Source organism: Monodon monoceros, unplaced genomic scaffold (genome assembly GCF_005190385.1).
Source record: "Monodon monoceros isolate NGI ecotype Baffin Bay Population unplaced genomic scaffold, NGI_Narwhal_1 Super_Scaffold_4, whole genome shotgun sequence".
NCBI classification, from domain to species: Eukaryota; Metazoa; Chordata; class Mammalia; order Artiodactyla; family Monodontidae; genus Monodon; species Monodon monoceros.
The window spans coordinates 23,099,454-23,120,814 of NW_021703781.1; the positions used below are offsets into that span (position 1 = coordinate 23,099,454).

The window sequence follows — 21,361 nt, forward strand, 5'->3', positions numbered from 1 at the left end:
TCTTTTTAAATCTTCTTAGGTCTTTCACATAAATGTTTACAAAATAAAGACATATGGTTTGAAAACAATATAAAATAAGGCACTAAAAATTCCCATTTGACATGATATCCATTTCATTTATTTATTTTTTAAGTGCCTTACATCTTTCCCACTTTCACTTTGAAAAATTTTAAACCTACAGAAAACGTAAAAGCCTAGTACAGTAAGTACCTATTTACCCTTGGATTTACTAATTTGTTGCTAATTTACTAAATGTTGCTAATTTGCCACATTTCTGTAGTTTAAATATTTTAAATAGTCTTAATTCTCAACTCATCTTGTAATGTAATTAATAGATCAGCTTGGTGTACTTTGCTAACCCTAGCATCTGCCCCTCCTGGATTATTGGCAACTAATCAGTAACTATACTGCAAAGTACCATATATTAGAAAACATTGGGTGTTTTACTCAACCAACTTCCATCATAGACATCCATGCACCTCTCCCAGTGACCCTAGATTTCCAGCTGACACCTATACATCTATGTAATTATTTCACTTGTTCATAAAGTTCTTCCAGAAAAACACGTTAAATCTTCACCAAGAAGATTGCCATGAAAACAAAAAGCCTCAGACAGTATAAGCTTTGTTTAGCATAGAATTTAGGGATAAGGCAAAAAGTTAACTGAAATTTAAAAAAGAAGACATAATTTTAAAATCTATTTTGAGGATTGCTTTTTTCCTGACCATTCTTGAATAATTATGGACATATGACCTTAAAATTTTCACATTTAAATTTTCACAGATGGCGTTCGAGTTGCTGCCTCAACAGGAATAGACCTCCTCCTCCTTGACGACTTTAAACTGGTCATTAATGACTTAACATATCATGTACGACCACCAAAGAGAGGTAACAAGTAACCTTGATAAGGTCAGAGAAATGTGAGAATGGCTTTTGGAAAGAACTTTCTTTCCCCTGGGTAAAGTTGAGAAACAGACAGTATTCAAAGAGCAGTCAAAGTTTTACATATAGGTAGCACTTCGCTAGTACACTGACTAAAACATAGACACCAGAATGCTTTATTATCGGCTCTTGTCACTGTTTCACATAAATGAGTGTTCTACATAACTTAAACTCCTTCCTTCCATACAAGCTAAAAGTCATATTATTTTAATAACGTTACAGGGGGAATATTTTTTTTTTTTTTGCGGTACGCGGGCCTCTCACTGTTGTGGCCTCTCCCGTTGCGGAGCACAGGCTCCGGACACGCAGGCTCAGCGGCCATGGCTCACGGGACCAACTGCTCTGCAGCATGCGGGATCCTCCCGGACCGGGGCACGAACCTGCGTCCGCTGCATCGGCAGGCACACTCTCAACCACTGTGCCACCAGGGAAGCCCACTGGGGAAATCTTTTTTAAAAATTATGGAATTCCCTGTCCTCTTAAACATTTGTAACAGGAATTAACCCCTTTTTTTGATGGCTCAAGGTTAGCAGTTTGAAAGTCAACTATTGTACAATAATAGTCCTTGGGAACTTCGGACAAGAATATGCTTTTATGCGAAAAAATGGGATATTTGCCTCCAGTGCCAGAAAACTCAGTAATCAAATATTTTCATGAACTACTTTTAAAAACCAAAGTTAATGCAAAAAATCGATGATAAACAAAATATCAAAAATTTAAATAAAGACAAAGTTAGTTTTACTGATTTTTCTTTTCACCCCACACTCCGATATGGCTTTGCACAGTACTGATGCTATTAAATAGCCCTCTAAAATAACATTTTGAAGTGTGTTTCTTTTGGTCATCTTTCTCTCTTTGCCCTTGATGTTCATTGTCACTCACTGCTGTCGTTAATTCCCCTTCCACCACCACCACCCCCTCCATCAGCTTCCTAGGACATTTGTTATTTTCCATTCTGCTTTTGAGAATTGTGTCTAATGTAGAAAAAGTTCTAAGTAAAAGCCTAAGTATTGAATGCCTCCAAAATCTGGTCCACATCTACCTTTAAAGTTTTTCTCTTTTCCTCTTAAAAGATTCCTACTTTTCCTCCACCTTCTAGTTCCTTTGCTCTTTCCTTTACCATCTCAGTGTTTTCTTACCTTTCCTCTAAGATGCCTTTTTCTTTTATTCCTAACCTCCTATTTCCTCAGGTCAAAATCATCAATGTCAGCTCTTCCATGATCCCATTCTTTCTTTTTCTTACTCCCAGCCAACCAGAAGTGATTATTCTCTTCTCTGAATTCTTCATTCCTTTTCTTTTCAAATGATCAGAGGGAAGGCACTGTGATTTTTGTATACCCCATTGACTTAGGTAGTCATCCTATATTGAGCGAGTTAAATGAGTTAAAGAATCCTTTAAATAGTAAGACATTACTGAATCAGATTTTATTAAGTTGGAATAATTGAACATGTAGACTAAGGATTGTTAGCTATATATTAGCTATACTAATATGTTTTTCTTCATTCCCTGATTCTTGGACTAGATGTTCTCTTTAAAATAACAGAAGTACAGGCCTTATTTTACTCAGTTTTTTTTGTTGTTGTTGTTCTTTAAATTTGCTCTTTATTTTTTTCTGGCTTTATTGACATATAATTGACCTATATCACTGTGTAGTTTAAAGTATACAGTGTGACGATTTGATACACTTATATGTTGAGAAATGATTACCACAACAGGATTAGTTAATACCTCCATCATCTCACATAATTACCATTTCTTTTTGATGAGAACACTTGAGATCTACTTTCTTAGCCACTTTCAAGTGTACATTACAGTTTTGTTAACTATAGTCACCATGCTGTACATTAGATCCCCAGAACTTATTCATCTTATAATTGGAAGATTGGTACCCTTTGACCAACATAGAACTACTGTATGATCCAGCAATTCCACTTTGGTGTATATATCCAAAGGAAATGAAATCAGAATCTCAAAGAGATATCTACACTCCCATGTTCATTGCAGCATTATTCACAATAGCCAAGCTATGGAAACAACCTAAGTGTCCATCTACAGATGAATGGATAAAGAAGATGTAGTGTTTGTGTGTGTGTGTGTGTGTGTGTATCTAAAATATTATTCAGCCATGAGAGAGAAGGAAACCCTGCCATTTGCAACAACATGGATAGACCTTATGTGTGTATGTGAATTTCCTAGGGAGTTCATTCTATTTTGATTTTCTGCTGCATTAGTAAAATATTAAAAGTTGACTAATATATTCTTATATAAAGTATAACAATCAGGAAAGTAAAGATTTATGTTGTCAAAAACTAGAGGTATTTTAATCAATGAATAATTCTAACCATCTTGTCTAATACTGTGTTCTTAAAAGAGAAATGAAAGTTTTAATTTTTTAAATAAGGCTATTCTCAAGTTGAATAAGGAAAGTAAAGGTAGAAACTGAAAAGGGGAGAAATTATATTTGATTCTCTGGTAATCAGTTTGGCAGCCTTACAACTCTTTGTTTTATCTGTATCTCAGAACTGTGGGATATCTGTCCACCTTCCCTAGAAGTCAATTAGAATGTGAAGTTTGCAAGGGTCAGAAGTCTATAATTCATGGGATAATTGTAATTTGAAGTATGAAATTTGGTAAGCTCAATAGTAGCATTAGTATAAAACTTTAAAAGACCATTTTAATATTTAAATTTAGACATCAAATCTCTCTCAGCTCTGTTATTATTAGTCAATGAGCGATTATGTCATTATATACTTTTTTCACAGAAGCTTAAATAATACTGTTTTAAGTTCATAAACACTTTTCCCTCAATTTTTAAAACATAGTAAAAAAATCTTTTTTTCTTTTGAAATAAACGTAAGATAGGTTTTCATTTTGTTTCCATCATATTATCTTCCTCCAAGTCACCACTGTTTGTCAGCTGCGGTAAGAGAACAGTTGAATTTCTGTATTTGAGAGGGATGCCGATCATACAGATGAGTAAACATATTCCTCTTCCCCACATTGTAACTGTTTTTAGTGAAAAAGCTAAATGGAGAAAAGAAGTTGGAGGCACTAGGTTTTGGGTATTAGACAATGAGAAGAACACTAGGATTTTATATATACATGAAGCAGATGGAACAAATATACTTTATCTAATAAAAGTTAAAATAGTTAATGAAGGAAAACTTTTCCAGAATAGTTTTAAGTTTTGACACAGTTTTTTTCTACTCATTCCTTACGCCCCTTTAATTTTCGCTTTTCTCTCCTATTTTTCTTTTCCCTGTGCATGGATAGCACTTTAGAGCTAAAAATGCTCTATGAATGTTGTGCACCAGTAAACCTTAACTTCACATACTTCACCAGGCACTGAGGATAGAGGGCTTATTCATATAGGATCTAAAATAGCCATGTTTGATGTTTATGTGGGATTGGTAGTCATAGGTATTACGAATACCTAAGTACTGACAACCCTTGTACCTAATGCCAAAATTGGAGGGAAGAGGCAGGAAAAAACTGAAATGGAACAAGGGGGCAGGTCATAGCAAGGCTAGTTGCAAGTTCCATTGCATTCTTTTGGTTACCAAAGCTGTATATGGCTGGGTTCCCCTGTGACCACTGGTCGTTGAAAGTTTTTGTGCTAAGGAAACTCATCTTGATTGGCAACACTAAGCCCTTTCCCCCATTTATCCATCCAGAGGATATTGGAGACCTTGCTTCTCTCCTAATAATGTAAGTAATTGAGAGAAAATGTTGAACAGGCAAACCAAATACCAACTATAATGAATACCTTATCAGAGACTCAGATAGCCAGAATCCTTCCCAAACCATTATAGTAGCTGAAAAGACTTTTTAATCCCCATTATTTGTGCACATCTTCCTGTCTTTGTGTACCTTAATTATCCTGGCACTGATGGCATGTGAAGAAACATTAATAAACATCTTAATTGCATTTTTAGGGAAGCATACACGGATCATCCAGAAGTGTTTTTGTTAAGCCATTAGCAGATTTACCTTCTCTCTTCCTATAATTTCATCTCCAAATAGGTGGGCAGATTTTTCAGGGTCAAGAGTTTGAGGTGGTTGTCTTCCTCCACCATGACAATACCTTGGAAGCATATTCTTCCTGTCAAGAAAATCTAACAAAATAAAGCTAAGTCTCTTGAGTTTGCCAGGGCTTTACTGATCCGAAAGATAACAACTCTGTGTTCAGCCAGGTCTAGAATTGGACATCTGTGAGATTGATCTCCTATGAATTATCATTTTATAGTCTTTTCATTGCTGTTTGAATGTATGTTGTAGCACATTAAATTTTATATGTTTTGAATGATAATGTATTCACAATGTTCAACTCCCAAAGTCAAAGAACATATGGGAAAAGATTTTCTCATCCCTGTTTCACAGCCACCCTTTTCTCCTCTTACCAGCAAGCATTGTTCTTAGTTTCTTGTTTCCTATCAGAGAGTCAGTGCATTCGTAAGAAAATGTGAATGCATAATCTTTTTTCCCTTTTTATGCAAATAATAGCATATCATACATATACTGTTCATGTCGGTCAGGGTTCAATTGGGGAAGCAGAAGCATGTGAATAAAGTGGAATAAAAGATTATAGGAATGAGACTTTGTACAGTTGTAGATGAAGGTAAAGAAGTAAGAGTCTGTAAAGGGGAGCTTGGAAGATCAGAGAAAAGTTACTAAGTTTGAAGTGATGGCACATGTGGACAAATCAGAGCTTGCCAGGGAACCTGGAAATTCAAGTGCATCCAACTACTAGGATAAGAAGAATTAACAAAGGAGGGCTGGTAGAGAGATCCCTAGGACAGTGTTATCAAATAGAACTTTCTGTGACAATGAAAATGTTCCATTTCTGCACTGTCCAATGAGGTAGCCATCAGTCACATGTGCCTGTTGAGCACTTGAAATGTGGCTAGTATGGCTGAGAAACTGAATTTTAAATTCTTTTTCATTTTAATTAATTTAAATAGCCACACACAGCAAACAGTTACTGTTTTGGACAGCACAGCTTTAGAAAGCTGCATCTGGCTGTGGGTGTGGATTTGCTGTTAATCATCAGAGGTGGCAGTTGAGAAAAAAGAGCTGGATGCAGAGCCAGGGAGAGCAGGCACACACTGGCATCTCCAGGCACCTCTGCATCTGTCTCTCACTACTAACAACAACCTTCAGAGCATGATGGCTTCTGCTTCACTTCTGCCTTCTAAAACCTCACTTGAATCTCTCTTTTGGCTAACTCTAATTCAGAACCACACAGGGAATTTGGGGGAATTTGGGATATATGGGGAAACATAATTCCAGTTTAACTAGATGTCAAGGTATAAAACCACCAAACTGCTTTTCTTACCTAACAGTGTATTCTGAAGATCTTAAAATACCAGAACATAAAGAATTCCTTATTCTTTTTCACAGCTGCTATGTATTACGTTGTATGAATGCATATTATCATTCACTTAGCTGCTTATTTTATAATTTATCATAGTGAAAAAAATCAAAAGAGAAATAGTTTTAAAAATTTGGAGTGAGAAATATGTTTCTACCTATAACATAAAACACAGAAGAAGCCATGAGAGAAAAGACTGATATAAAAAATAAATTTTCTACACAGGAGAACCTGTAATATGAATATTAATTTTAAAAGAATAAGTCTTCGATGAATGACGTTCTAATAGAAGCTCTTTTATAAAACAAATACCAAGCCTGAGTTCAGATTTTATAGATTTTCAGGTTATGATTGTCTATACATATTTGAACATTAACATGTGTGTGCTTCATTAGGAAAAGGAAGAGGAGAGGGTCTGTTTAGTTTGTTTGCTTGCTTCCTTCTTTCCTCCCTTCCCCCCTCCTTTTCTCCCTCCTTGGATTTCTAAGCAAATACAGTGTAATTATGGTATTGAAAGTGGAAATGGAAAAAGAAAGGACATGGAATAGAAAAGTCATTGGACTACCAGTCAGAAGATCTTTTCCCACTCCCTGCTAGCCATGCAGCTTTGTGAATATCATTATTAGACCTCATTAAGGAGAGAAACCACCTCATATTTGATTTATTTCCCCTCTCTAGTGAATAGATCAGTACCTAATACAAAAATGTTTGTTCATCTTATCTCTCTAGGACTCAAAATTCCTCATTTATAAATTGTGGATTATATGCTGCCATGAGGATAAATATGGGATAATATATGTGAGAGGATTTTGTTTACCATAGATAATTTATACCTACCTAAAAAATTATCTTTTTGAAAGAGGACTGAGGACTTCCCTGGTGGCGCAGTGGTCAAGAATCTGCCTGCCAATGCAGGGGACACAGCTTTGAGCCCTGGTCCGGGAAGATCCCACATGCTGCGGAGCAACTACGCCTGTGCACCACAACTACTGAGCCTGCGCTCTAGAGCCCGTGAGCCACAACTACTGAAGCCGGCGCCCCTAGAGCCTGTGCTCCACAACAAGAGAAGCCACCGCAGTGAGAAGCCTGTGCACCACAACAAAGAGTAGCTCCCGCTCACTGCAACCAGAGAAAGCCCGCGTGCAGCAACAGAGACCCAACGCAGCAAAAAATAAAATAAATAATAAAAAAAGAAAGAAAGAGGACTGAGCTTGCAGGAGAAATATTAATATTGATATAGTAAAAGCCTCATAACTCAGTTCCAGGCCTGGGGGGTCAGGAGGCATGGACTCTACCACTTCACTATGATATTCTAGAGTGCAGTTTTCTCTTTTTGTAACTTTGGAAAGTGTAGAACCATATGTGAATGTGAGCTGCAACTTTAGTGCAAAGCAGACTCTGTTGACATAGACGACTTCTAGAACTCAAAGTGTTCTTGCTTTTATCTGTTCCCATTAATGCAGCACACATTCATTAAAGCATGCAAGATACTATGCTAGGTGCTATATCCCATTTTACTATATCAGCTCTTCTCTAATCCAATTTGCTACCCTTATTTGAATTTTTTTATTGATTGAATTTCTGTGATAACTGTACTAAAGGACATCCTTGAAGAATATTTGAAATACACACATGACTAATTCTGACTGTGGCTTATTTTGACTTAGAAAAAGGCTGACCTTCTGCTGTAGCTAACAAAATGTCACATTTAAGGCTAATAAGATTCTAAAACAAAAGCTTTACTTCTGGTGCTTTTTAAAAAGTTATTTGACAGCTGAGATCAGCTGACTTTTTATTAAATTTTCAAAACATAATTTTTAGATTTCTAGAAGCACATGCTACTCACAGAAGAGGATATTGAATCAAAGAATTATTTAATCTTTTACCTTTTTAGTTATTCTCATTACTTCATGCCCTTTCAAGCTTGATATTGAGACCCATACAGCTATTCTATGTCTTTGCCCAACGGGAATAAATAAAAATTGATATGCTAGGGGGAAGGTATATAGGGGCTAAGATTATTAGGATAATGGTATTTTTATTTATACCCTTGTATTTGCAAATTTGAAATACTGTATATTTTTTCCTTAAGTGTTAGTTACTAAAGGGAAAAATGACCACTTAAAATGGCAAGACCACAGATAAATTATAGATCTGAATTTTAATAAGCATGATAATCAGATTAATTGTAAGCCTCTCTACTAGTTTTTGATATATTACTTTAAATTTTTTGTCTTTATCTAATGAAGATTATTATTACTTGTAGCCTCATTTGTAGCACTTATACTTCCAAGAATATAATGGTGGATGTTGGCTTCAGAATTTTCAAGTTGCCCAAATATGAGCTTACTTTGTAGGATTTATAGACTCTTCCTTTTTAAAAAGGAACTATCCCTTTCCTTCAGTTTAACATTGAAGGTGGGACCCCTGTAGTGGATGAATCTGCCTTGTTCTTATCACTAATAGCCCTAAGAATAGCAACTCTTCATTTAAGGCATATATATTTTTTTAAATGTAATCTTTTTCTTTCAGACCTCTTAAGCTATGAAAACGCAGCAACACTGAACGATGTAAAGACACTGGTCCAGCAGTTATACACTACTTTGTGCATCGAGCAGCACCAGTTAAACAAGGAAAGGGAGCTTATCGAAAGATTAGAAGATCTCAAAGAACAACTGGCGCCCCTGGAAAAGGTGCAGATTCAAATTTCACACTTTTCTCTTCACCAGTATTTTTTTCAGAGCATATATGTTTGCTTTTTTCCCCTCCGAGTTTTGTGTGATTGCATTGTGTCAATCAAACTAGTCTACTAGTTTTGGGAACTGAATCATAAAAAGCTTCTGATTAAAGCTAAGAAAGGACTTGAAAAGGAATAGTCTGGAGCCTTGATAATGGACATAGAGCTTTGAGATCTAAATATACTGCCCTTAACCAGACTTACTACTTTTACAACAAAGATTGGAATAATTGCTGATCAAGAAGGGTTCTAAGTGAGATGGATAATCATTTTAGCCAACTTAAGAATTAATATTATATGGAATATTATGCAACTGTTAAAAACAATCATGTAGATCTAATATTCTATAGAAAACACTTCATGATATTTTATGAAAAGTAAATTACAAAATGTGTATATTAGTGTATACTATGATCCAGTTTTTAAGTGTATTATGCATATAGCCATACACACACACACACACACACACACACACATACACATATATACAAAGAAAAAAATTAGAGGAAACATATTCCTAAATTCTAATAGAATAGTAGGATTATGAATGATTTTTCTTCTTTATACTTTCCTAGTAAGTGTTTTACAGTGAACGTGTGTCATCCTTTTTTTTTTTTTAATAAAAATACAAGTATTTCCATTTTAAGAAACCAGACTATATTAGAGATTAAGGAAGGGAACAAATACTCTTAATACTGTGCTTTTTCTGATTTCTTTAAAAGTAAGGAACACATATCTCAAGGTTGTTTTCATTAAATTTAAGACCATTAGAAATGTTGGATAAATTAAATTTGAGGAACTGTTGTGAAGGGGGATGAAATTTAAATCTGGTATTTTCAAAATGTAAAGCATTTTTTAATGTACCTACTATAGCAAAATAATTATCATCCCTTACTGAATATTTACTATGTGCTAGGAATTATCCTAAGTATTTTACTTGTATTCTCTTATTTAATCCTCAGAACAACTCATTAATGAAGTTATGGTAATGTGCAGATCAGGGCCTAAACTCAGCCGTTCTGAATCCAGAGTCCGTGCTCTGACCCACTGTGCTGTTTTGCCCCTAGTAGACCTTTTGAGTAAAAAACTAATGATAGATTAAATCTTGTACACTACAGTGAGAGAACATTGGCATGTTTTTATTTCTCTCTTTCAAAGAAAGCAATCTTGTGGTTGGATAAAGACCTGCTGAAACTAACTTACTCACTCCCATAATTTCACCATATTTTCAGCTACTTCTAGGATGAAACATAAAACACAAGTGTATCAAAAATGTTATGCCTATAAAATAGTACTCAGTAAAAACTACAGATATTATTTAGGAAGACAAACTATATTTCCTAGAATTGAGACTAAATTATATCTTGATTACGAGCCCTGTTTCTTTAGTGAACATTGAACAGTTTAAATAAGAGTTTAAAATTGGTTCTATGTCAAAATGCTTTACAGTTGACCAGTCGTGTGTGCCCTGTAGGTACGAATTGAGATTAGCAGAAAAGCTGAGAAGAGGACCACTTTGGTGCTATGGGGTGGACTTGCCTACATGGCCACACAGTTTGGCATTTTGGCCCGGCTTACCTGGTGGGAATATTCCTGGGACATCATGGAGCCAGTTACCTACTTCATCACTTATGGAAGTGCCATGGCAATGTATGCATATTTTGTAATGACACGCCAGGTAAGAATTCCTCTTCAAGTAACTTTCCATGAGATAGTACAATGTTGGTTGTCAAAGTAGTTCTCTTTTCTCTCATATTCTTTCTAAGGCCAGTTCCCTTGAAGTAATCATTTATCCTTTATACATACTCACTCATACAAACACACATATGTGCACATGCACGTGCATGCCAATTATGTATCAGGCACTAGTCTAGGTGCTAGAGATAGAGAGATAGATATGACATGGCTTTGGCCCCCATGGAGCAAACAGACTATTAAGAGAGCCATATAAACCATTAAATTCATAAAACTATTATAGTAAGATACAGAATGAGAAGGCAAAGGAGAAGAGTGGTCAGCTGTAGGATAACTTGCTCAGTTGGCTTGTCTTTTTATGTACTGTGTAATTAATTTAGCAGTCAGATGGTGTAGTCCCAAGCTTCTGGGTTTTTTGTTGTTGTTGTTTTGTTTTTTAATTTTATTTATTTATTTATCTGTTTGTGCCCGGTCTTAGTTGCGGAATGCATGTGGGATCTAGTTCCCTGCCCAGGGATTGAACCCGGGCCCCCTGCATTGGGAACGCATAGCCTTATCCACTGCACCACCAGGGAAGTCCCAAGCTTTTGGTTTTTATTGAATGTTTGGAATGGAGAATTGGTGATAACTAATCAAATAGTTAAACTAAACTCTGGGCTACTTCTAAATATATTAGGAGTATAGGTGTGTGTTGTTGTTTTTACTTCATGGAAGAGAGGTGAAAACTAGGTATCTAATCACTATTCTATTCTTTATCATCCAAGGTTCATATTTTAAATATCAGTGTCTAGAACTAATTTTTATTGTTAGTGCTGTATTTTTAGTAGCTTGGAAATCCATAATGGTCACTTTAGGAAGTATGAAGGATTTATTATCACTTATTTATTACTGCCATGTGTGATACAACCACAGATCCAGGCTCCCTTGAATAAAAAGTATTTGAGGGCTTCCCTGGTGGCACAGTGGTTGAGAGTCCACCTGCCGATGCAGGGGACACGGGTTCGTGCCCTGGTCCAGGAAGATCCCACATGCTGTGGAGCGGCTGGGCCTGTGAGCCATGGCTGCTGAGCCTGTGCGTCCGGAGCCTGTGCTCCACAACGGGAGAGGCCACAACAGTAAGAGGACCGCGTACCGCAGAAAAAAAAAATTATTTGAAATAGCTGAAAGATATGAGAAACCTCTTCTATTTTCTTAGGTATCAGAAGAAAGCTGAGAGTTGCTTCTCTTATATTTTTATATGGCCGCTGTTGAACATAGGCATTTTGTTTCTGTTGTCATTAGACCAATGGTCATAGGCCTATTTTTGTGCGGGAAAATGAAAGCCCAAGGGTGTTATTTAACCTTTCTGGGCCTCCCAAATATGTCTAGTGGAGAAGAGACAGTAAACTGTTCGTGTCCTGCTATTGTTTGCCCAGTGTCTCTAGCACCTAATCCCTTGTCTGGCTCATGTTCGTCACTCTACCTGAACAGAGCTGACAGCCAAATCAATCTTATCTAACCACACCTCTGGACATGGCTTGCATATGTGTATATGTCTGTCTGTGTTTCTTTCCCTCTTCCTCTGCCCTGTCACTGTCCCTCATATACCCCTTTAATGGATTCTTTTTATCGACTGAAATCCAGACTCCTTAGCCCAATATTCATAACTGGTTGCTGTCCTTTCCAAATGTCTCTCAGCTCCTCTGTGTATGTACTAGGTATTTTAAACACATCAAATTACAGGTGAGCCTTGAACAATGGGGGTTAGGGGCGTCAACCCTCTGTGAAGTAAAAAAATCCATGTATAACTTAAAGTCAGCCCTCCATATCATGGTTCCTCTGTATCCATAGTTTTTCCATATCCATGATTCCACATCTGGGGATTCACCCAACTGCAGATCGTGTAGTGCTGTAGTATTTACTATTGAAAAAAATCCGCATATAAGTGGACCTCTGCAGTTCAAACCCATGTTGTTCAAGGGGCAACTGTGTAGTCTGTATTTCCCCAAAAATGCCCTGAGTTTTTCACCACTTCCTTCCTTACTTCATATCATTCTAGTAACTGGGAAGGTTTTCCCTGTAGATCGCTACCTGTCATATTTCAAGGTTTACTTAAATGCTTACTTTTCATGAACCTTTGACTACTTCCCTGCAGCCAACTTTGATCTATCCCTCTTCTGAATACCTATAGCACATTGTGCCTCTCATTTCACTTATCCTATGCCATCTTGTATTATAATTATTCATGTTCAATGTCTTTTCCCCTTTACTAGACTATGATATCTTTTGAGGCAAGGCGTTCGGGTGATTTTTTCAATTTTTATTTCCTTACCATGCCTAATACAGTGCCTATCTGTCCTACTGTTTAAATGCTGTCCTACTTCTGTGATTCCTCAACGTTTTTGCTGCCCCCAAGTGACAAGTTGTAAAATAGCAGTAGTAAACAATTTAGTCTTTTGTGAATAGGAAAACATTGACCAAATAAAATGTAAATAGTTTCTCATGTTAAATATTCTTCCCCATATCAGTATCCATAATTAACACCCATGAAACAAAATGCCTGTTCAACAGCATTTAAACTGTTCAATGAGCATTTATTAGCAACCTAAATATATTCCAAAAGTATATTAAGTTCCAAAGAATTTTCAAAAGATAAGTTCCTTGACATCATAAAATCAAGTGAAATATTGAATTTTACTGACTAATATTTCAGTGAGACCTGAGTACCATTTTCTATCATGTGAAAAAGGAGCCTGACAATAAGAATTGCCATTCAGCAAAGTTACTTCCACGGGCATGTGAACCACCATTCAGCCCCCTAGCCCAGGAGTTTTCTGCAAAGGGGAGGTCACCCTCAAGTGTGTGAAAATTGGTTCTGGGGGAGTAAAACATTTTAGATATTACAACAGATAAACAGATACACAGTATATTTGTGGTGTTAAAACTTCTTTGAGGGACTTCCCTGGTGGTCCAGTGGGTAAGACTACACGCTCCCAATGCAGGGGGCCCGTGTTCGATCCCTGGTGGGGGAACTAGATCCTACATGCATGCTGCAACTAAAAAGCCCGCATGCCACAACAAAGATCCCACGTGCTGCAGCTAAGACCTGGCACAACCTAAATAAATAAATAAATATTTAAATATTTTTTTTAAAAAAACTTCTTTGGGGAGGAGGGGCAATTAAGGAAAATATATCTAAAAAGGCAACTTAAGGGAACAATGATGAATAAAGGTTAAGAAACACTGACCTAGCCTTTAATACCTTTGTCATCTCAATTCCAACATCCAGCATTTATATTCTACTCCAGCAAACTACTTCAGTGGCCATTCAGGACCTACTTAGAATAAAAATTAGCATGCCTAATAATTTAGTATGCCTAAACCTTTAGGCTCCTGACATCTCTCAACTTTTTTCCTTCCTTCCTCGTGTGTTGCTTCCTTTTCTGTCGAAATTAGACCATATTGTCATTCTGTTCAATCTCTGCTCCATTGTCTTTCCACCATATATACTCTATAAACTCCTAATCTTGGATAAATTTAGCCATTTATCCTATATCCAGGCTACTGAACATTGCTAGAGAAAAATCATGTAATAGTGTGGATTGGACCACTGCTTGTGTTTCTAATTAGATTTTATTCCCCCATAACCCTCTCATTAGTTATTCTAAGACTTCACATCAGGCTCCTCATCCCACATTTAACTTTGCCTCCTACCTCTCCTGGAAAATTGAGCTTAACAGATACAAGCTTGCAAATTCCTAAACCCTGTGAGTTTAATAGTATCCATACCTACTTTCACACTATTTCCTTAAATTCAAGTAAGAGGTGGCATTTTCCTGCTCAGGGCTAGCTCTTTCACCTGTTCTTAATCCCATTACCCCCTTCCAGAATCTTATGCTAGTATATTTTTTGTGTTCCCTGTGTTATCAAACTCTCCCTCTCTGACTCTCTTTCCTTCATAACCAAGCTCTATGTGTATCTCTTCTCACTTATTATCAAATTACCAAATTTCTAGAAGAGAGTCTAGCATGTAGTTGCTTAGTAAATGCTTGTTGCCCAAAAGAGGAAGCATAGACTATATCTGAATAAATTGAATTAGTGTGTACATTTACATCCTCAGCAAAGATAGGTAAGTGGCCTAGTAATAGCAACTTAGATGAAACCTAGAGGGCTTTCTCTCAAGTTTTTAATCCAACAGTTATCCCTTAGGTCAGTATTACTTGATTCAGACCACGATTCTATCCATTTTTTAAAAGCTTCCACAGTCCCTTCAACCACTATTTGTTCATTATCTGTCATCATCAATAATTAAATATTTACTTCTGTTTCTAGTTATGGCATCCTAGGTAATCAGAACAATGCTCCCACTAGGAAATGTTAAAATAGTTAGACAAAACATAAAACACATCTGCCTGTAGACTCTAGAGAGCTAACAAGATAGCAAAAATTACCAGGCAAGAACCAGAAGAAGAGAAGTCCCAGGAAGGAGAAGCCGGTGTTTAGATGTGCTTTTTCCTCTGGGGATTTGTATTGATTAAAGAGGGTAAGGCTGAGAGGCCAAGAAGCTGAGCTATACTTGATAAACTAGAAAGACCAAAGCCATAGAGATTCATGTCCAGGGATTGCTAAAGTAGGTTGAAACATTTTTGCTTTGGTTTGGAATTTTAAAGGCCACTACTGTAGAACAGAAGAACCTGTTGTAGGCTCTCTCAGAGACTGTAGCTCATCTTTCAATCATCCCAATCTTGTAAATTGGATTGAGGTAGTCCTAGAATGCTGGTGATCCCAGAGTGCTGATATCACTGGTTCCAGGCCAAAGAAAACATTAATCATCCCTGGGAGGAGATAACATTATCCTAAACCTTACATTATTTCTACAAATAATTTTGCAAATACAAAGTTAGTCATACAATAAAAAATAAGCAGACACACAGGAAAACACCTACAGAAACAGTAGACATTTGAAACAGACACAGATAGGAGATCTAGTTACTGGATTTATCAGACATAGCCTTTAAAATAATTATACTTGCTAGATTCATGGAGATAAAAGGTAAGGTTGAGAGTACTGGCAGATAACTTGATTTTTTAAAAAACAAATGAAAATTTTAGAAATAAAATTTAATGGATGGATTTAACTGCAGATTAGACAGAAGAGAGATAGATTGACCTGGAAATAAATCAGAAGAAACCATTCAAAATAAAGTATGGAAAGACAAAAAGAAGTAAAATATAGGAGAGGGTGAGAGATACAGAGGATAGAGTGAAAAGGCCTAATATATTTTTAATTTTATTAGTATCTCAGAAGGAGAGGAGGGAGAGAATGGGAAGAAACAATATTTGCAGAGATGGTGGCTGAGAATTTTCCAAAATGATGAAAGACATTAATTTATAGATTTAAGAATTCCATCAAATACAACCAATATAAAGGAAAAGAAATCCACATCTAGACACATCAATAGTAAAACTGCAAAAGACAAAGACAAAGAAGAAATCTTAAAAGTAGCCAAAGAAGAAGAAGAAAGGCTTGCCTTCAAAGGAGTCACTGTTAGATAGCTGACTTCTCAACAGCAGAAATGAAAGCCAGAAGGTAATGGAATGGTACCTTCGATGTGTTGAAAGAAAATAACTGTCAACTTAGAACTCTATACTCAGCAAAAATATCCTTCCAAAATAAAGGTGAAATAAAGATACTTCCAGACAAACGAATAGAGAACTTGTCACCAGTAGATCTGTACAAAAGGAAATACTAGAGAGTGTTCTTTGTGCAGAAAGATTATCACAAGTGGAAAGTAAAAAAAAAGCAGGAAGGAATGAAGAGCAATGAAAATGGTAAATCTGTGAGTGAATCTAAATGAATATTAAATGTATAAAATAATTATAATAAACTCTTATGGAATTTAAAATACAGAAAAAAATAAAACATATGACAATAGCATATACGTCTGGAGCAGGTAAGTGAAGTTGAAATGTTCTAATGTTCCTTCATTGTCTGGGAAGAGGGTAAAAGTACCACTTCCATTCAACTTTGAATGAGAAGTCCTAGCCAGTACAGAAGGCAAGAAAAAGATACAGAGGATGAAAATATTGGAAAGAAAAACAACTGGCATGATTCATAGATTTTGTACATAGAAAAATTTTAAAAGCATATATAGATAATTAGTTAGAATTCATAAGTGAGTTTTATAAGTTTACTAGATACAAGGTCAATATATATAAATGAATTGCATATCTATATGCCAGCTACAAATAGTTAGAAAATGAAACTTTTTAAGAGATGCAACTCAAAATGACTTTTAAAAATAAATCATGCAAGAGATAGCTTCAAGAAGGCAGAGGAGTAAGTCATAGAGATCACCTTCTCAGCTTCAAGAAGGCAGAGAAGTAAGACGTAGAGAGCACCTTCCTCCCCACAAATACATCAAAAATACATCTACATGAGGAACAGCTCCTACAGAACACCTACTGAATGCTGGCAGAAGACCTCAGACCTCCCAAAAGGCAAAAAACTCCCCACGTACATGGGTAGGGCAAAAGAAAAAAGAGACAAAACAATAGGGATGGGACCTGCACCTCTGGGAGGGAGCTGTGAAGGAGGAAAAGTTTCCACACGCGGGGAAGCCCCTTCACTGGTGGAGGTGGCGAGTGGGCAGGGGAGAAGCTTCAGAGCCATGGAGGAGAGCGCAGCAACAGGGGTGCACAGGGCATAGCAGAGAGATTCCCACACAGAGGATCACTGACAGCCAGCACTCACCAGCCTGAGAGGCTTTGCTCACCCACCGGGGCAGGTGGGGTCTGAGAGCTGAGGCTCGGGCTTCGGAGGTCAGATCCCAGGGAGAGGACTGGGGTTGGCTGTGTGAACACAGCCTGAAGGGATAGTGTGCCATAGCTTCCTGGAAGGAGTCCGGGAAAAAGTCTGGAACTGCCTAAGAGGTGAGAGACCATTTTTTTGGGGTGCGCGAGGAGAGGGGATTCAGAGCACCACCTAAATGAGCTCCAGGGACAGGTGCGAGCCGCAGCTATCAGTGCAGACCCCAGAGATGGGCATGAAATGCTAAGGCTGCTGCTGCAGCCACCAAGAAGCCTGTGTGCAAGCACAGGTCACTATCCACACCTCTCCTCCCGGGAGCCTTTGCAGCCCACCACTGCCAGGGTCCCGTGATCCAGGGACAACTTCCCAGGGAGAACACACGTTGTGCCTCAGACTGTTGCAACGTCACGCTGGCCTCTGCCGCTACAGGCTCACCCCGCATTCCCTTCCCCTCCCTCCCCCTGGCCTGAGTGAGCCAGAGCCCCCTAATCAGCTGCTACTTTAACCCTGTCCTATCTGGGCGGGGAACAGATGCCCTTAGGTGACCTACACGGAGGCGGGGCCAAATCCACAGCTAAACCCCAGGAGCTGTGCGAACAAAGAAGAGAAGGGAAATCTCTCCATGCAGCCTCAGGAGCAGAGGATTAAATCTCCACAATCAACTTGATGTACCCTGAATCTGTGGAATACCTGAATAGACAACGAATCATCCCAAAATTGAGGCAGTGGACTTCGGGAGCAACTATAGACTTGGAGTTTCCTTTCTACATCTAATTTGTTTCTGGTTTTATGTTTATCTTAGTTTAGTATTTAGAGCTTATTACCATTGGTAGATTTGTTTATGATTTGCTTGCTCTCTTCCTTTTTTTTTTTTTAATATATATATTTTTTTCCTTTTTCTCCTTTTGTGGATGTGTGTGTGTATGCTTCTTTGTGTGATTTTGTCTGTATAGCTTTGCTTTTACCATTTGTCCTAGGGTTATATCTGTCCATTTTTGTGTGTTTCTTTTTTTGTTTTCTTTTTTAGTATAGTTTTCAGCGCTTGTTATCATTGGTGGATTTGTTTTTAGGTTTGATTGCTCTCTTCTTTCTTTTTTAATGTTTTTTTATTTTTTTATGTTTAATAATATATTTTTTATTTTTATAACTTTTAAATTTTATTTTCATTTAATTTAATTTTAGTTTAGTTTAGTTTTCTTTCTTTCTTTTTCTCCCTTTTCCTCTGAGCTGTGTGGCTGACAGGGTCTTGGTGCTCTGGCCGGGAGTCAGGCCTGAGCCTCTGAGGTGGGAGAGCCGAGTTCAGGACATTGGTCCACCAGAGACATCCTGGTCCCACATAATATCAAACGGCGAAAGCTCTCTTAGAGATCTCCATCTCAACACGAAGACCCAGCTCAACTCAATGACCAGCAAGATACAGTGCTGGGCACCCTATGCCAAACAACTAGCAAGACAGGAACACAACCCCACCCATTACCAGAGAGGCTGCCTAAAATCATAATAAGGTCACAGACACCCCAAAATACACCACCAGACATGGTCCTGCCCACCAGAAAGACAAGATCCAGCCTCACCCACCAGAACACAGGCACCAGTCCCCTCCACCAGGAAGCCTACACAACCCACTGAACCAACCTTAGCCACTGGGGGAAGACACCAAAAACAACAGGAACTATGAACCTGCAGCCTGCAAAAAGGAGACCCCCAAACACAGTAAGTGAAGCAAAATGAGAAGACAGAGAAATACACAGCAGATGAAGGAGCAAGGTAAAAACCCACCAGACCAAACAAATGAAAATGAAATAGGCAGTCTACCTGAAAAAGAATGCAGAGTAATGATAGTAAAGATGATCCAAAATCTTGGAAATAGAATGGAGAAAATACAAGAAATGTTTAACAAGGACCTAGAAGAACTAAAGAGCAAACAAACAATGATGAACAACATAATAAATGAATTTAAAAATTCTCTAGAAGTAATCAATAGCATAATAACTGAGGCAGAAGAATGGATAAGTGACCTGGAAGAAAAAATAGTGGAAATAACTACCACAGAGCAGAATAAAGAAAAAAGAATGAAAAAAATTGAGGACAGTCTCATAGACCTCTGAGACAACATTAAACGCACCAACATTCGAACTATAGGGGTCCCAGAAGAAGAAGAGTAAAAAAAAGGGACTGAGAAAATATTTGAAGAGATTATAGTTGAAAACTACCCTAATATGGGAAAGGAAATAGTCAGTCAAGCCCAGGAAGCACAGAGAGTCCCATACAGGATAAATCCAAGGAGAAACATGCCAAGACACATATTAATCAAACTATCAAAAATTAAAGAAAAAATATTAAAAGCAGCAAGGGAAAAACAACAAATAACATACAAGGGAATCCCCATAAGGTTAACATCTGATTTTTCAGCAGAAACTCTGCAATCCAGAAGGGAGTGACAGGACATATTTAAAGTGATAAAAGGGAAAAACCTACAACCAAGATTACTCTACCCAGCAAGGATCTCATTCAGACTTGATGGAGAAATTAAAACCTTTACAGACAAGCAAAAACTAAGAGAATTCAGCACCACCAAACCACCTTTCCAACAAATGCTAAAGGAACTTCTCTAGGCAGGAAACACAAGAGAAGGAAAAGACCTGCAATAACAAACCCAAAACAATTAAGAAAATGATAATACGAACACACATATTGATAACTACCTTAAATGTAAATGGATTAAACACTACAACCAAAAGACATAGACTGGCTGAATGGATACAAAAACAATACCCATATATATGCTGTCCACAAGAGACCCACTTCAGACCTAGGGGCACATACAGACTGAAAGTGAGGGGATGGAAAAAGATATTCCATGCAAATGGAAATCAGAAGAAAGCTGAAGTAGCAATTCTCATATCAAACAAAATAGACTAAAATAAAGACTATTACAGGGACAAAGAAGGACACTACATAATGATCAAGGGATCAATCCAAGAAGAAGATATAACAATTGTAAATATTTATGCACCCAGCATAGGAGCACCTCAATACAAAAGGCAAATGCTAACAGCCATAAAAGGGGAAATCGACAGTAACACAATAATACTAGGGGACCTTAACACCCCACTTTCACCAATGGACAGATGATCCAAGCAGAAAATAAATAAGTAAACACAAGCTTTAAATGATACATTAAACAAGATGGACTTAATTGATATTTATAGGACATTCCATCCAAAAACAACAGAATATACTTTCTTCTCAAGTGCTCATGGAACATTCTCCAGTATAGATCATAACTTTGGTCACAAATCAAGCCTCTGTAAATTTAAGAAAATTGAAATCATATCAAGTATCTTTTCCAACTAAAATGCTATGAAACTAGATATCAGTTACAGGGAAAAAATCTGTGAAAAATACAAACACATGGAGGCTAAACAGTACACTACTAAATAACTAAGAGATCACTGAAGAAATCAAAGAGGAAATTAAAAAATACCTAGAAACAAATGACAATGAAAACATGACAACCCAAAACCTATGGGATGCAGCTAAAGCAGTTCTAAGAGGGAAGTTTATAGCAATACAATCCTACCTCAAGAAACAAGAAACATCTCAAATAAACAATCTAATCTTACACCTAAAGCAATTAGAGAAAGAAGAACAATTAGACCCCAAAGTTAGCAGAAGGAAAGAAACCATAAAGATCAGATCAGGAATAAATAAAAAAGAAATGAAGAAAACAATAGCTAAGATCAATAAAACTAAAAGCTCGTTCTTTGAGAAGATAAACAAAATTGATAAACCACCAGCCAGACTCATCAAGAAAAAAAGGGA

The 21,361-nt window shown here is 37.2% G+C and overlaps 1 protein-coding gene across 1 annotated transcript in view; it reads left to right on the forward strand.

Moving 5' to 3' along the window:
- MCU (mitochondrial calcium uniporter) overlaps positions 1-21,361 on the forward strand; it is a 211,486-nt gene that overhangs the window by 180,747 nt on the left and 9,378 nt on the right. Inside the window, exons 4-6 of the mRNA XM_029244950.1 lie at positions 784-888; positions 8,847-9,007; positions 10,526-10,729. Coding sequence (XP_029100783.1) covers positions 784-888; positions 8,847-9,007; positions 10,526-10,729 — 470 coding nt within the window. The remainder of the gene's footprint in view (positions 1-783; positions 889-8,846; positions 9,008-10,525; positions 10,730-21,361) is intronic.